Source organism: Oryctolagus cuniculus, chromosome 9 (genome assembly GCF_964237555.1).
Source record: "Oryctolagus cuniculus chromosome 9, mOryCun1.1, whole genome shotgun sequence".
NCBI lineage: Eukaryota > Metazoa > Chordata > Mammalia > Lagomorpha > Leporidae > Oryctolagus > Oryctolagus cuniculus.
In genome coordinates, this window is record NC_091440.1 from 71,239,798 (window position 1) to 71,255,257 (window position 15,460).

Genomic DNA, 15,460 nt, shown 5'->3' on the forward strand with positions numbered 1-15,460 from the left:
TTTCTCTCTCTCTCTCTCTCTCTCTCACTGTCCACTCTGTCTGTCCAAAAAGAAGGGAAGGGGGCAGGCATTATGGCACAGTGGTTAAGCCTCCCATATCAGGTTGCATAGACTTGAGTCCCTCCTTGTTTCCAATCTAGCTTCCTACTAATGTGTGCCTTGGGAAGAGCAAGTGATGGCTCAAGTACGTGGCACTGTCACTCATGTGGTAGACCCAGAAGGAATTCCTGGCTCCTGGCTTCAACCTGGCCCAGCCCCGGGCTGTTGCCAGGCATTTAGGTAATGAGCCAGAGAGTGGATGTTCTCTGTTTCTCTGTCAGTTTTCCTCAATACAAAAAAAACAAATAATCAAAGACAAAGAGAGCAATTCTTTTTGTTTGTTTGTTTGTTTAAAGAATTATTTTAGGGCCAGCGCCTGTGGCACCAGCACCCTGGGTTCTAGTCCTGGTTGGGGCGCCGGATTCTGTCCCGGTTGCTCCTCTTCCAGTCCAGCTCTCTGCTGCGGCCCGGGAGGGCAGTGGAGGATGGCCCAAGTGCTTGGGCCCTGCACCCACATGGGAGACCAGGAGAAGCACCTGGCTCCTGGCTTCGGATAGGCGCAGCGCGCCTGCCATAGCAGCCATTTAGGGGGTGAACCAACAGAAAAAGAAGACCTCTGTCTCTCTCACTGTCTAACTTTGTCTGTGGAAAAAAAATATATTTTTTTTTATTTTTGACAGGCAGAGTGGACAGTGAGAGAGAGAGAGAGAGAAAGGTCTTCCTTTACCGTTGGTTCACCCTCCAATAGCCGCTGCGGCCGGCGCACCGCACTGATCCAAAGCCAGTAGCCAGGTGCTTCTCCTGGTCTCCCATGCGGGTGCAGGGCCCAAGCACATGGGCCATCCTCCACTGAACTCCCGGGCCACAGCAGAGAGCTGGACTGGAAGAGGAGCAACTGGGACAGAATCCGGTGCCCTGACCAGGACTAGAACCCAGTGTGCCAGCGCCGCAAGGTGGAAGATTAGCCTATTGAGCCGTGGCGCCGGCCTTATTTATTTGAAAGAGTTACAGAGAGAGGTAGAGCCAGAGAGAGGTCTTCCATTCTGCTGGTTCACTCCCCAAATGACCGCAACGGCCAGAGCTGAGCTGATCAGGAGCCAGGAGCTTCTTCTGGGACTCCCATGTGGGTACAGGGGCCCAAGGACTTGGGCCATCCTCTACTGCTTTCCCAGGCCACAGTAGAGAGCTGGATCGGAAGGGGAGCAGCTGGGACTTGAACCAGTGCCCATATGGGATGCCGGGACTGCAGGCTGGGGCTTTAACCCACTGCGTCACAGCACCGGCCCCAAAGAGAGGGATTCTTTAAAGCAGCAAGGGAGGTCACTGGCACATGACTCCCAGAGGCTCCCTCCCAGAGACAATCCAGATAGAATCTGAGGTAACAATTATCTGTGAGTCATCAACAAAGCCACCCTATGGGTGAGCTCAAGGATGGAAAATGGCCGAGCGTCTTAAATCTTCCCAGTGCTCTCTTCTTTCCTCAAAGTCTCTTATTCAGGGCCCCATCTTGGCCCTCTCCCTCCTGTAAGGCAGGACTGAGAGGGTACAAGGGGTCTTTGCCAGCGGTGTTGGGGTGAGTCCTGAGACAGCATCACTGCGAATCTGATACAACAATGACTGCCCGCCCTTGGAGGGCCACAGTTGCCCAGTTGGGAAAAGCTAAGCAGTAAGTAACAGTTGGTTCTATTATATTGCATGTAGCCTAAGCATAAAGTCATATAGAACATTTCCCTTCAAAAATAAAATTCCAAGACTTACAGTGTAATTACAAAAATTAGGCTTTTTGACATTTATTTATATTTATGTGAAAATGAGAGTTACAAGAGAGAGACAGAGAGAGAGAGATCTTTTATCCACTGGCTCACTTTCCAAATGGCCACAATGGCTAAGGGTTGGGCCAGACTGAAGCCAGGAGCAAGGAGTTTCTTCCAGATTTCCCAAGTGGGTGCAGGGGCCCAAATACCCCGGCCATCTTCCATCGCTTTTCCCAGGCATGTTAGCAGGGAGCTGGATGGGAAGTGCAGCTCTGTATTTCTTTATTGCATAAGTTTTATATCTACATAGATGCACATCTACAGTTTTGTATTATACTTCATATCTAAATACGCATCTATGTGTCTGATATGGTACTTCAATCTGTTTCACAAAGATAATTTAGTAGAAACTTGAGGAGAAAAACTTGGTGATTAATTTTTCCAGGAGTCTAACCCGGGAGCCTGCCATTCATTTAAACTGACAGCTTCTCTATATCCGTCGTGTGCCAGAAATTGTGCTGGACTCTGGGTGTTCCTAGTTGGACAGGAAGGCCACATACTCAGCCTGAGCTTGGCCAGGGGTTAGGAGAGGCTGCCTGGAGGAGGAAACTCCTTAGCTGATTGAAGGATTACCCAGATGAAGCGACACGAGAGCAGGCAGAGCTAACCAGGGAGAGAGACCAAGAGAGAAGGAAGGGAGAACTTGGCAGATTTGAAGGCCTCCAAAGAACCATAGTACAACTTAGAAAATCAAAGTTCCAAAATTCAGTTCAAATCAGCTCAAATCAAAAGCATATTTCTCAGTTCCTTCCCCTGTGCATGGCCTTCTATTATAATACAGGTAGCAGGAAGACATGGCCACACCCAGTTTGTCAAGCTGACAAGTAACAATAGGGGTAACAAGTAACAATATGGGGACTGGGGAGGGACTTTTCAAAGTTCAGCAGCTCCTGCCAGGGAGGGGATGGACAGGAATTCCAGCATACAACCGGAGGAAAAGGTAGGGACAGGAAACTTCCAGTTGTTTCCAGAGAGCTGACCAGAGCTCTTGTTACGAAACAGATCTGGAGTTGAGTGGAGACTAAGTGGGAGAGTAAAGGGAGAGACAAGCAGGAGTCAGGGTGCAGAAGGCTTAAGACTCTGGCTCTGGTTTCTTGGGAGGTTTGAAAGCAGCTGAGATACAATGGGATGTGGTTTTGGAAACATCCCTGGGGCTACAGTGTAGGGAGTGGATGGAAGAGTGAGATCCATGCCAGAGAGACTGGGTGGCCATTACCGGCATCCTGGCCTGAACTGGCCATGGTCAAAGAGATGCAGTACAGTCATGGTTTTAGAAATGTTAAGGGGCCAGTGCTGTGGTGTAGTGGATAAAGCTGCTGCATGCAGTGCCGGCATCCCATATGGGCCCCAGTTGGAGTCCTGGCTGCCCCACTTCTGATCCAGCTCTCTGCTATGGCCGGGGAAAGCAGTGGAAGATGGCCTAAGTGCTTGGACCCCTGTACCCATTTGGGAGACCCAGAAGAAGCTCTTGGCTCCTGGCTTTGGATTGACCCACCTTAGCCATTGTGGCCATCTGGGGAGTGAACAAGTAGACAGAAGACTTCTCTCTCTCTACCTTTGCCTCTCAAATAAATAATCTTTTATAAAACATTTTTATGTATTTATTTGAGAGAGGGAGTTACAGACAGAGAAGGAGAGACAGATCCTCCATCCACTGGTTCACTTCCCAAATGGCCACAATGGCCAAAGCTGAGCTGATCTGAAACCAGGAGCCAGGAGCTTCCTCCGGGTCTCCCATGCAGGTTCAAGGGTCCAAGCGCTTGGGTCATCTTCTACTGCTTTCCCAGGCCACAGCAAAGAGCTGGATCGGAAGTGGAGCAGCCAGGACTAGAACGGGTACCTATATGATATTCCAATGCTGCAGGCAGAGAATTAACCTACTGCACCACAGCACTGGCCCCAATAAATAAATCTTTAAAAACAGAAGAAGTAGAAGAACTGTTAAGGATCTTATTGGTAGGCCTGATAGCTGATGAAGTCTGGTAACAATGAGTAAGAGGTCAAGGATGAACCCCAGGTTTCTGGTTTGTGTGACCTTATGGACAGGGTTGTCAGCAGCTGCCACATTGTAGCTGCCGTCTCTTCATAGGCTCCACCTACACACCAGTGGCATGTGTTTCTTTCTCCCCCGCTCCCTGCTCTCAAACCTGGAAGGAAAACCACAAGGCAAGCCTGGAAAATCTCCCTGAAAGGCTTCATGTTGCTCCGTGCCTGGTGAGGCCCCTAAGCGGGGCCAGCTCCTCCAGAAAGCAGAGTGGAAACCAACGCCCCTCCCATGTACACACACTCCTTGTATGGCCACACTAAGGCCTTGCCTGCACTCTAACCACCTCCCCATTCCCAGCCCTTTTTCTCATTCCCCACCTACCTATGCAGGTAACAGAACTGTGGATTGATCTGATATTGACAGCTTAGATAAATGGCAACATTTAGAGGTTGTTCTTCCTGTCTCTATCTGTTCTTTTTTCTCTTTCTCTACTGTTTTTCCTCTCTCTCTCTCTCTCTCTCTCTCTCTCTCTCTCTCTCTCTCTCTCCTTCCTAGCTTTCATCATGAATGTACTGCAATGCATTACTTGGGTACATAAAATATGCATGTGCAATTTAAGTCATTCTTATAACAACACACATGCAAACACCACCCAAGCAAAGCTATAGAATACAACTGGCCCCTCAGAATCCCCTCTTAGATACTCGCCCCCCCACAACCCTTCGCACCCACCCCTCCCACTTCCTCCTGCACATAACTAGCATCCTGACTGTGGGACTCTCTTCCTTGCTTTTCGTTTCTGTGTCATCACCTTAAATATGTTCCCCTAAGGTAAACAGCAGAGTTCAGCTTTCCTTGTTTTGGAACTTTACCCTTTGGAATTCCTTGAATCTATTTCCTTCTTTCAAATTGTGTTTCTTTTTCTTTTTTTAAAGATTTATTTATTCGAAAGGGAGAGCTACGGGGGGGGGGGGTTCCATCCACTGGTTCACTTCCCAGCAATGGCTGAAGCTGTGCTGATCCGAAGCCAGGAGCCAGGAGCTTCCTTCGGGTCTCCCATGAGAGTGCAGGGGCCTGAGAACTTGGGCCATCTTCCACTGCTTTCCCAGGCCACAGCAGAGAGCTGGATCAGAAGTGGAGCAGCTGGGACTCCAACCGGGCCCATATGGGAAGCTGGCACGCAGACAGCAGCTACGCCACAGTGCTGACCCCCTCAACATTGCTTCTAAGATTCACCTATGTGATATGTAGCCATGCTGTCCTTTGCATGAATATACCATCATTTAAATAAATAGATTTGGGGCTGGCACTGTGGTGCAGTGGTTAAAGCTGCTGCCTGCAGTACCCGCATCCCATATGGATGCCAGTTCAAGTCCCAGCTGCTCCACTTCCAATCCAGCTCCCTGCTATGGCCTGGGAAAGCAGAAGATGGCCCAAGTCCTTGGACCCCTGAACCCTCCTGGGAGACCTGGAAAAAACTCCTGGCTCCTGGCTTCGGATCAGCTCAGCTCCGGCCACTGCGGCCAATTGGGGAGTGAAGCAGTAGATGGAAGACCTCTCTCTCACTCTGCCTCTCCTTTTCTAGGTAACTCTGACTTTCAAATAAAATAAATAATTCTGTAAAATAAATAAATAGCTAGCTTAATTTGAAAGGCAGAGAGACAGAGACAGAGGGAGATTTTTTATTTGCTGGTTCACTCTCCAAGGCCTTCAACAGCCAGGGCCAGGCCAGGCCAAAGTCAGGAGCAAAGAACTCCATCTCTGTTTCCCACATGAGTGGCAGGGACCCAACTACTTGAGTGATCAGCTGCTGCCTCTTCGGGTGTTTGTTAGTCGGAATCTGGAACAGAGTGGAGCCAGGACTCGATGCCAGGCTCTTAGGCGGCACCTTAACCACTCTGCCACACGCCGGCATGGTACCACCATTTTTTCCCCACACCATTGGGATGGTCACTGGATTGTTTCCAACGTGAGCTATTACAAACAAAGCTCCGTGAATCTACTTGTGCAAGTGTTGCACAATTCCTAAGTTTCCTGGGTTTGCATCTGGGAGAGGCGCGCTCCCTCCTAAGGTGCCTTCATTCTTGGTCCCTGGCACTCACTGTGCCACATCCTCACCAACATTTGGCACTGCCTCTCACCTTTCCACACTTTATTCCCAAAACAGACTCTCCTACAAAAGTAGGCTTCCCCAGGCCAGTGAGGGAAGCACACTCACTTGCTTCCTGCTTCCCAGGAAGCTGTGACAGGGGACACTCACAGACAAGGCACCCTGCTGGGCACGAGTGACTCCCAAGTGAGGAGGCCAAAACCTCCAGGTTCAGTGATTTGACAAATCCTGCTTGGGCTGGGGTGCTTTAGTACTTAAAAGCAAAACAAAGCTCTACATGACACACTTGCTGTGTTATCATGTGGCCCCGGTATGCTTTAATTCTCAAGTTTAGAACCTGGGTGGCCGAGTTTGTTTTCAGTAGCCTTGAGCTTGAATGGACTGACCGCCCTGTCAGCCCCAAGCCAGGGTGACCCGGCATGATTCCCTACCAAAGCTCATCCCTCACTAACACCCCCAGTGGAGCGGGAGGGCCATGATCAGGTTCTGTCCTGGCTCGGGATTCTCATGGGTACCCCCTCTCTGGTGCCCCACAGGGTTTGACCAGCTGACCTGGACTTGGTCCCCCAGCCCGGCCCTGGCCTCCATCACAGCCGCCCCACCATCCTGGCTGAGCAGGAAGATGCTCCCCTTCAAGGTGAGCAAATGGATGGGCCTCGCTTGCTTCCGGCCGCTGGCGGTCTCCTCGCCCAGTGTCCGTCAGAAGAAGCTGATCCACAAGCTGCAGGAGGAAAAGGCTTTCCGGGAAGAGATGCAACGTTTCCGGGAGAAAATAGAAGACTTCAGGGAACAGATGTGGAGCTTCCGAGGCAAGATCCGGGCTTTCCAGGGCCACATCTTGGAATTTTGGGAAGAGGAGAGACCTTTCTGGGAAGAAGAGAAAACCTTCTGGAAAGAAGAAAAAACTTTCTGGGACATGGAAAAATCTTTCCGGGAGGAGGAGAAAACCTTCTGGAAAAAGTACCGCACCTTCTGGAAGGAGGATAAGGCTTTCTGGAAAGAGGACAATGCCTTTTGGGAAAGAGACCGGAACCTTCTGGCGGAGGACAAGGCGCTGTGGGAAGAAGAAAAGGCGCTGTGGGTGGAGGAGAGGGCGCTGCTCGAGGAGGAGAAGGCCCTGTGGCAGGATAAGAAGGCCCTGTGGGAGGAGGAGAACGCGCTGTGGGAGGAGGAGAAGGCCTTCTGGGTGGAAGATGGCGGCCACGCGGCCGCGGCGCAGGTGCGGGAATGGGGCCTGCACAACGCCAATGGTGGGCAGCGGTCGCCAGCCGTCTTGAGAGGGAGGGCGTAGCCGGGGCAGGACCTGCGGGGCCGTGGTGGCCAGACCCCGCCGGCTGGGATTAGAGTCCAGGGCGATCCCACATGCCAGAGAAAAGTATGCACTTGTCTCCTAATAAAGTCCCGAGGAGAAGTTTGGGGCGCCAACTCTTCCAGGAAGGACACTGCGTTTCCTCCGGGTGCGGAAATTCTCCGGGCTACGGCGGCTGGCCGCAGAGCTGAGGCCCAGGCTGCGTGCAGCAACTCCGCTGAGTGGGTATTCGTGAGGACACGCACGGGGCCTCTCTCCAGTAGAACAAGGGGAGGAGAGGCTTGATGCCAGCTACTGACACACGGTCACTGTGGCATCGCGGGGGCGGGGCACTCTTCCTTCCCTCTGGGCATCGCGGCCTGGAGGGGGCCCCCCGCAGCTCTCCAGGAGAGACCACAGCGCTGTTCGCCTTTCCTGTGTGCCCCTTCCTTACCAGGCAGGCCACCTAGAGCACACTGGCAGAGTCCCTCGGCGATCCTGGCAGTGCCTACTTCCCACAAACTACTCAATGGCCCATGGTCAGTGCGAGAAGGAAGTCCTGACGCGAGGCTGTGGTGCAAGAGCATGGTCCCCCAAAGCACTGACCTCCCTGGCCAGTGGAGCCCCATCCGGCCCTTGGGAGAAGCTGGGAGCTCTAAGGGGCTCCCCCTGCCGGCCTTGGAGCCCCACTCACGTAGGTCTACCTGTGCCTGCATTTCTGGCTTCTAAACTCCTCTGGGTTTCCTGCCTGGATGACAGTTTTCAGTCAACACGCCGGAGGGAGACGATGCATTGAGTGGATGCTCACCAGTGTGGCTGCTATGCTTGGGGGTGGGGCAGTTGGATGGCCTAGGGAGACGGGTATGGAAACAACTAGAAGTGGGGGGGGGGTGGGTGGGCGGGCGCAGCGGCTCAATAGGCTAATCCTCCGCCTAGCGGCGCCAGCACACTGAGTTCTAGTCCCGGTCGGGGCGCGGGATTCTGTCCTGGTTGCCACTCTTCCAGGCCAGCTCTCTGCTATGGCCCGGGAGTGCAGTGGAGGATGGCCCTGCACCCCATGGGAGACCAGGAGAAGCGCCTGGCTCCTGCCTTCGGATCAGCGCGGTGCGCCGGCCGCAGCGGCCATTGGAAGGTGAACCAACGGCAAAGGAAGACCTTTCTCTCTGTCTCTCTCTCTCACTGTCCACTCTGCCTGTAAAAAAAGGGGGGGGGGGTAAGAAACACCAAGACGGTCACTTCTGCCTTCCCTTTCCTTTTTTTCTTTTTTTATTAAAATTTATTTATTTGAAAGGCAGAGTTACAGAGAGGCAGAGGGGAGAGAAAGAGGTCTTCATCCGCTGCTTCACTCCGCATTTGGCCTCAATGGCCAGAGCTGGGCTGATCCAAAGCCAGGAGCAAGGAGCTCCTTCCAGGTCTTTCATGCAGGTGCAGGGGCCCAAGGACTTGGGCCATTTTCTGCTGCTTTCCCAGGCCATAGCAGAGAGCTGGATCAGAAGTGGAGCAGCCAGGACTTGAACTGGCGCCTATATGGGATGTGGGCGCTGCAGGCAGCGGCTTTACCCGCTATGCCACAGCGCCGGCCCTTCCCTTTCCTTTAATGTGTTCACTCACCTCACACCTGCCTTGGGCAAGCACCTGTGCATTCACTGGCTCATGTGATCTGCACCACAGCTGACAGGGAATGCACATGAGCCCATTGGACAGATGGGCACACAGAGACCTGGAGAGGCAGTGACTGAATGGGGCCAAACATGTAGCAAATAGAAGGGCCAGGACTGGAACCCGCATCGTCTGCACTTGGGTCTTGTTCCTTTTCTAACTGAGCCCAGGTTGAGAGCCTGTGGTGGCAGAAGTACTTGGCTGACCATGGTGTCGATGCTGGAGGAGACTTAAAGGGCTTTGGGATTTTGCGGTGGGGTGAGGTGGTGGTGGAGAGATGGAGAGGACAAGGGACCCTTCAGAGTCCCCTAGATTTGCAGGACATTCATTCTTGGTGCCGGCTCATGCAGCCTTGAGACCTGGGTGGCGCCAGACTCTGCGAGACCTCTGGGTCTCCGAGGGCCAAGACTGCAGTAAGCATGGGGACAGACAGCAAGAAACCTGGGGTGTGCAGTCAGAGCACGAAGGGGGAGCCAGGCCCACACTCAAGGTCTGCCCAGCCAATGGTGCCCGGATGCAGGCCCCCAGTGAGGGAGCAGCGGCTGACTCAACAGCCCCCAGGGGATCCTGACAGAGACGAAATCAGATGACCCTTGACCTCAAGATCAAAGAACTATAACGCAGGTTGGGGTAGGAGCTGGCGGTGTGCAGTGCATAAAAATGATCCTTTTAACAGCGCCCTAGGGAAAGCACCAGAGACAGAGCTGCCACTTGACAGTGGGTTGAGCCGCTGACCGGAAAATTCCACCCTCCATGGGCAGACAGCTGTGGACGTCGCCTCCGTTAAGCCATAGGTGAGGGGATGGGCAGGTGAACAGCACAGTGCATTGTAAAGCCGTGAGGGTTGGGCAGACAGTCATCGAGCGTTTCACTGCGAGTGAAGAGTGCATGCATGGGGTCTGCAAAGGATTCCTGGAGGAGGTGACGGATGGGGGAGGTTAACAGGCAGGAGGGCAGGCAGGGGGAACAGCTCAGGTGCATGATTGGAAAAGCTGCAAACACATTGGTGAACGTGGGGGAAATGCAACATACTGAGCTCCTGGCCTGGGCCGGAGGGAGCCACTACGGAGTGTGAAGGGAAGGAGTGACAGTCTTCAATTTTAGAAGCAACACCTGGCTGCTCGTTGTGGCTTGCAAGCCACCAGTACTGGCCTCCCCGGGCCCAGCTCTGATCTATTGAAGCAGGCCCTGTGTCTCCACAAGGTCCCCAAGACTTGCACAGCCTCAGGTGTGAAGATGTGTGTCTGCAGAGTAAGTGAGGGAGCTGTGAGTGGAGAAATGGAGAGACCCTCAGCAGGTGGCCGAGGCGTCCAGGTGCCCTGCCCGAGGTGGTGGTGGGGTGCACGTGAGGAGAAGCCTGCTGCTTAAAGAGCCACTGGGAGGCGGGCAGAGGCCACTGGCTGTGGACGGACTGGATGTGGACAATGCGGGAGAGGCAGGTGATGTGTGGGCTCCTGCCTAGAACAGTGAGGGGGTGGCTGTGCCTGTCTCTGAGAGGGAGCCCAGGAGGAAGAGGAGGAGGGATTTTTGAGGGGCGATGACAAGTGTAGGACATGCAAGATTGTAGATGCCCTTTATCTGCAAAGCCAAGCAAGTTCTCAAAGCTCAGCCAACCTTTCTCCTTGTGCAGTGCCACCCAACAAGAAGCCGCACACCAACCCCCCTTCCTTATGTAAATCACTCAGCAATTATGTCATCACTCATTCATTCATCCATCCACCACCAAGCCTTGCCGGTGCCGTGCTGTGTCTGGGAGAGTGAGTTGTTTTCCTGGCTCCGGGAAGCTTGCAGACCAGCAGGGGACAGATAATCACATCAGCACAACTGGCCAAATGCCATGAAGACCACAGGCCTGGGAGGAGGAGCCAACAGGGAGTTTGAAACCAGAACAGGATGCCTGCGGCTAAAGACCACGCACCCAGGGATAGGGCAGCTGTGTGCAGCAGGAACGGGGAGTCCCCGGGTCCCCAGGATAGGCTCCCAGACACAGGGCAGGAGGCAGGTCACGTCTAACGGGCCTCCCAGCCTCTGGGTTATCGCTGCTGCTGCTGTTTACCCAAAGTGGAAAGTTTCTCCACACCTGGGCAGCTGGGGAAGCTGGCTTCCCCTGGGAGACAGCTCCTGCGACAGCATCTGGGAACCCCTGTGTGCTTGCTCGGGGTGCTTCTCCCAGCAGGGAGCCGTGGTGCAGAGCCTTGCTTACTTGGCCAGGCCCCGGATTCATAATGGGTCATCTTTTATGCCAGAGGCACAACCCAATGGGGGCCTGGAACAGCTTTTGCTGCTGTAACTGTTGGCTCACCCCCAGCCTCACCCTGGGGAATTGCCATCTTCCTCCCCAAGCCTGAGCCCATGCAGAGGTGCCGACCCGGCTCTGCCAGAAGGGCAAAGATGACGTCTTTGAGACGCAGGGCATTCTCCAGCTGTCTTAATTAGTCGAGCTGCTACAACAGAACAGATATTTCTCACCCTGCCGGCTGCCAGGAAGCCCGCGAGCCAGGTGCTGGCAGTCGTGGTGGTGCAGGCTTACTTCCCGGCTTGTGGATGGCCCCTTCCAGCTGAGTCTTCCGATGGCAGAAGGGACAAGGCAGCTGTCTGGGGTCTCTTGGATGAGGACATTAATCCCATTCCTGAAGGCCCCAACCTCAGGAGCTCATCACCTCCCAAAGGCCCAGCACCTGATACCATCACCTCGGCAGGGTGGGGCTAGGGCTTCAATACAGGAATTTGACGTACAGGGACGTAAACATTCAGACCACAGTAGCACACGAAAGCATTGCACTCATGGAAGTTGCCATTGACGTCCTTAGGCTGCGGACTCTCCTGGGGTGCTTGTCATAAATGCAGATTCCTGGGCTCCACCCCAGACAATGAATCAGTCTTTGAGCCAGATCGCCAAATCTTATTTTCAGCATGTTTCCAGAAGATTTTTATGCAAATGAGTGTCTTGGCACAAAGTCTCTGAAACAGACTCTGAAGTCCACGGTCCTGTTGTGGCTGTGGGCTTGAGGGCATGGGCCGAGCCTCAGCTCCCTCAACCACAGAAACGTGGACTGGGTCTGTCATTGGGTGGAAGGCGTGGGGCTCCCCCTGAGAAGTGAGGATGAGGAAGAGCAGCTCAGAATCGCTGCGCCCTTCCTCGGAGCCCAGCACAGATGGTCTGCATGAGGTCCTTGTGAGCCAGGCCAGAACAGCTGGCTTCTGTTCGTTGGACTTGCACGAGAGGGAGAGCTCATGCATCAAAGACCTGACATGGGGTGACCGGCCAAGTCCTTGCCAACCTCACTGCATCTCTGCATAGGCCTGTGTCCCCTCTCAGCAGCCGGGACCCTTCTCTGGGGAACAATGCTGCACTAATATGTTAGAGACAAGAGCTTACAGTACAATAACTGTCCAGCTCCTAGGCCAATGGCACCTAGGGAAACCTTGCTCTAAGTAAGTAGGAGTTTGCTAGAACTTCTCAGCAAATGTAGAAGCTCCCTGCACTCATGGGTGCCCTGAATCTGAACCACATTTTCCATTCCTCCAAGGGTCACACAGAGCGAGAAGCTTCATTCTCATCTTTGGGGAGTGCTACATGACTTTTCACCTGATTCAGGCCCAGAAGCACAAAGGGTCCTATGTGACCCAGGGTGACTCACAGTCAGGAGAGTTACAGGAGCCAGTGGAGCGAACTGAGTTAAGCCACAGACAGGCAGCCCAGGGGCCAAGGTCAACTCTGTCATTTACTACAGTGAGACTCCATGAGTTTCCCAGGGCTGCCCTAACATATGACCACAAACAGAGTGGCTTGAAACAGAAGAAATGTCTTCTCTCAAAGCTTTGGAAAATGAAATCAAAGTCCAACATCCAGATGCGAGCAGTCTTGGACCCTCTGGCGGCCCTGAGGGAAAATCCTGTCTCTCTCCCAGCTTCTGGTGGCTGCTGGCAGAGCATAGTGTTTCTTAGGGCCAACGCTGTAGGCTATGTCTCTGCCTGTGGCACTGGCATCCCATAGAGACACTGGTTTGAGTCCCAGCTGCTCCACTTCTGATCCAGCTCTCTGCTATGGCCTGGGAAGGCAGTGGAGGCTGGCCCAAGTCCTTGGGCCCCTGCAGCCACATGGGAGAGACAGAGGAAGCTCCTGGCTCCTAGCTTCAAATCGGCCTAGCTCCTGCCTTTGCGACCATTTGGGAAGTGAACCAGCACATGGAAGACCTCTCTGTCTCTCCCTCTCTGTTTATAACTCTGCTTCTCAAGTAAGTAAATATTTAAAAAAAAAAAAAAAAAAAGCTAAATGCTCCTTGACTTACAGATGTGTCACGCAGTCTGTGCCTCCGTCTTCATGTGGCCTTCTTCCCGCGTCCCTGTGGCTCAATTTGCTTTATCTTTCTCAAGAGATCTTTGCTTTGAGGATAATAGAGTTTTCTTTTTTTTAAGATTTATTTTTTATTTATTTATTTTTTTTTTATTTTTATTTTTGACAGGCAGAGTGGACAGTGAGAGAGAGAGACAGAGAGAAAGGTCTTCCTTTGCCGTTGGTTCACCCTCCAATGGCCGCCGCGGCCGGTGCACCGCGCTGATCCGATGGCAGGAGCCAGGAGCCAGGTGCTTTTCCTGGTCTCCCATGGGGTGCAGGGCCCAAGCACCTGGGCCATCCTCCACTGCCCTCCCTGGCCACAGCAGAGAGCTGGCCTGGAAGAGGGGCAACCGGGACAGAATCCGGCGCCCCAACCGGGACTAGAACCCGGTGTGCCGGCGCCGCTAGGCGGAGGATTAGCCTAGTGAGCTGCGGCGCCGGCCTATTTTTTATTTATTTTAAAGGAAGAATTATAGAGAGGCAGAGGCAGAGAGAGGTTCTCCATCCACTGGTTCACTCCTCAGATGGCTGCAATGGCCGGAGCTGCACTGATCCGAAGCCAGAACCCAGGAGCTTCTCCCTTGGCTGTATTCTATTGCTTTCCCAGGCCATAGCAGAGAGCTGGATTGGAAGTGGAACAGCCAGGACTCGAACCGGCATCCATATGGGATGCCAGCACTGCAAGTGACAGGTTTACCCAATATGCCACAGTGCCAGCCCCATGCATTCTCTTTTAAGGACACTGTCATTGAATCCAGCACCCACCCAAATCCAAGTTCTCAAAGCAAGATCCTTAATTTAATTACATCCACAAAGACTCTATTTGCAAATAAGGTCACATTCATAGGAATTAGGTGTTGGGACTTTTGAGGGGGAAAAGCCACTACGGCGACTTAAAAAGTGTATAAACTCTCTGAGTACCTCCCCATCTCTTTCCCTTTTGTGGGAGTAGAGGAGTTAATTGCATACTTGCCCTAACCTGATGCCCTTTCTGACTGAGGATAGTAATGGCTACTCTGATTAGATAATATTTTAGAATATTTAAAAGTTTTTTACTTTTTGTATGTGACTCCTCCTATTTAACCAGAATCACATGTTTCTTTTCTTTTTTTTTTTTTTTTTTAAGATTTACTTATTTATTTGAAAGACAGAGTTACAGAGAGGCAGCAGCAGAGAGAGAAGTCTTCCATCTGCTGGGTCACTCCCCAGATGGCCACCACGGCTGTAGCCACAGCACCATAGAAGAAGATCCTGGCTCCTGGCTTTGGATTGGTGCACCTCTGGCCATCTGGGGAGTGAACTAGCAGAGGGAAGACTTCCCGCTCTCTTTGTCTTTGCCTCTGCCTCTCTGTAACTCTGTCTTTCAAATAAATAAATAAATAAATAAATAAATCCTAAAAAAAAAATTCACCTAAAGTTTTTATTCAGTTTTTAACTTTCAAAGTGATTCTTTACCCTTTTTCAGAATTTTATGAGAAGAGGAAAAAAGGAGTAATTTTCAGATCAAAGGGCAAAACTCAGAAGCAGCAAGGATGAAAGAGAAGGAGAGCTTCCAGTTAAATATAAAAAAAAAAAAAATGCAAGGGCACAGTGGGTTAAAGCCCTCGCCTGCAAGTGCAGGCATCCCATATGGACGCTGGTTTGAGTCCAGACTGTTCCATTTCCAATCCAGCTCTCTGCTATGGCCTGGTAAAGCAGTAGAACCCTGTACCTGCATGGGAGACCCAGAAGAAGCTCCTGGCTCCTGGCTTAGGATCAGCTCAGCTCTGGCTGTTATGGTCATTTGGGGAGTGAACCAGTGGATGGAAGACCTCTCTCTCTTTCTCTCTCTCTCTCTCTCCATCTCTCTCTCTCTCTCTGGCTCTCTCTCTCTGTAACTCTGTCTTTCAAATAAATAAAATAAATTTTTAAAAAATGCATGCAATACCTTCTACTTCTTTCCCTAATTCCAATAAAGCCTAGTAAAGGGATTATTAAAAACAATTTTTGTCAAAACAAACTCACAAAAGCAAAGCAAATCATAGAGATACCCATAGCAACACAAGTCTAAAAGCAGAAAATCAGGTGGGTAAGTGGAAGCTGACTTAGCAGAAGTAAGGTTGATTTTTACATTGGCAGTGGAGAAAGCCAAGAACCAACCCAATGTATATTACAGAGCTGGCTCCTTACCACATGGCTAAAGAATTATCAGGTTAGACACTGCTTGAAGCCAAGGCAAGGGTGG

General features: G+C 52.1%; 1 protein-coding gene across 3 annotated transcripts in view; it reads left to right on the top strand.

Moving 5' to 3' along the window:
- The window catches only part of CCDC70 (coiled-coil domain containing 70), a 46,397-nt gene extending 39,036 nt beyond the window's left edge, over window positions 1–7,361 (top strand). Inside the window, exons 1-2 of one of the 3 annotated variants that reach the window (XM_008273866.4) lie at window positions 1,452–1,705; window positions 6,487–7,361. In XM_008273866.4, coding sequence (XP_008272088.3) covers window positions 6,573–7,241 — 669 coding nt within the window. In that variant the 5' untranslated portion in view covers window positions 1,452–1,705; window positions 6,487–6,572 and the 3' untranslated portion in view covers window positions 7,242–7,361. Of the gene's footprint in view, window positions 1–1,451; window positions 1,706–2,679; window positions 2,794–6,486 lie in introns of those variants that run through there. The other 2 variants (XM_002720739.5, XM_017350324.3) reach the window with 2 other exon arrangements.
- The last annotated feature ends 8,099 nt before the right edge of the window (window positions 7,362–15,460 follow it).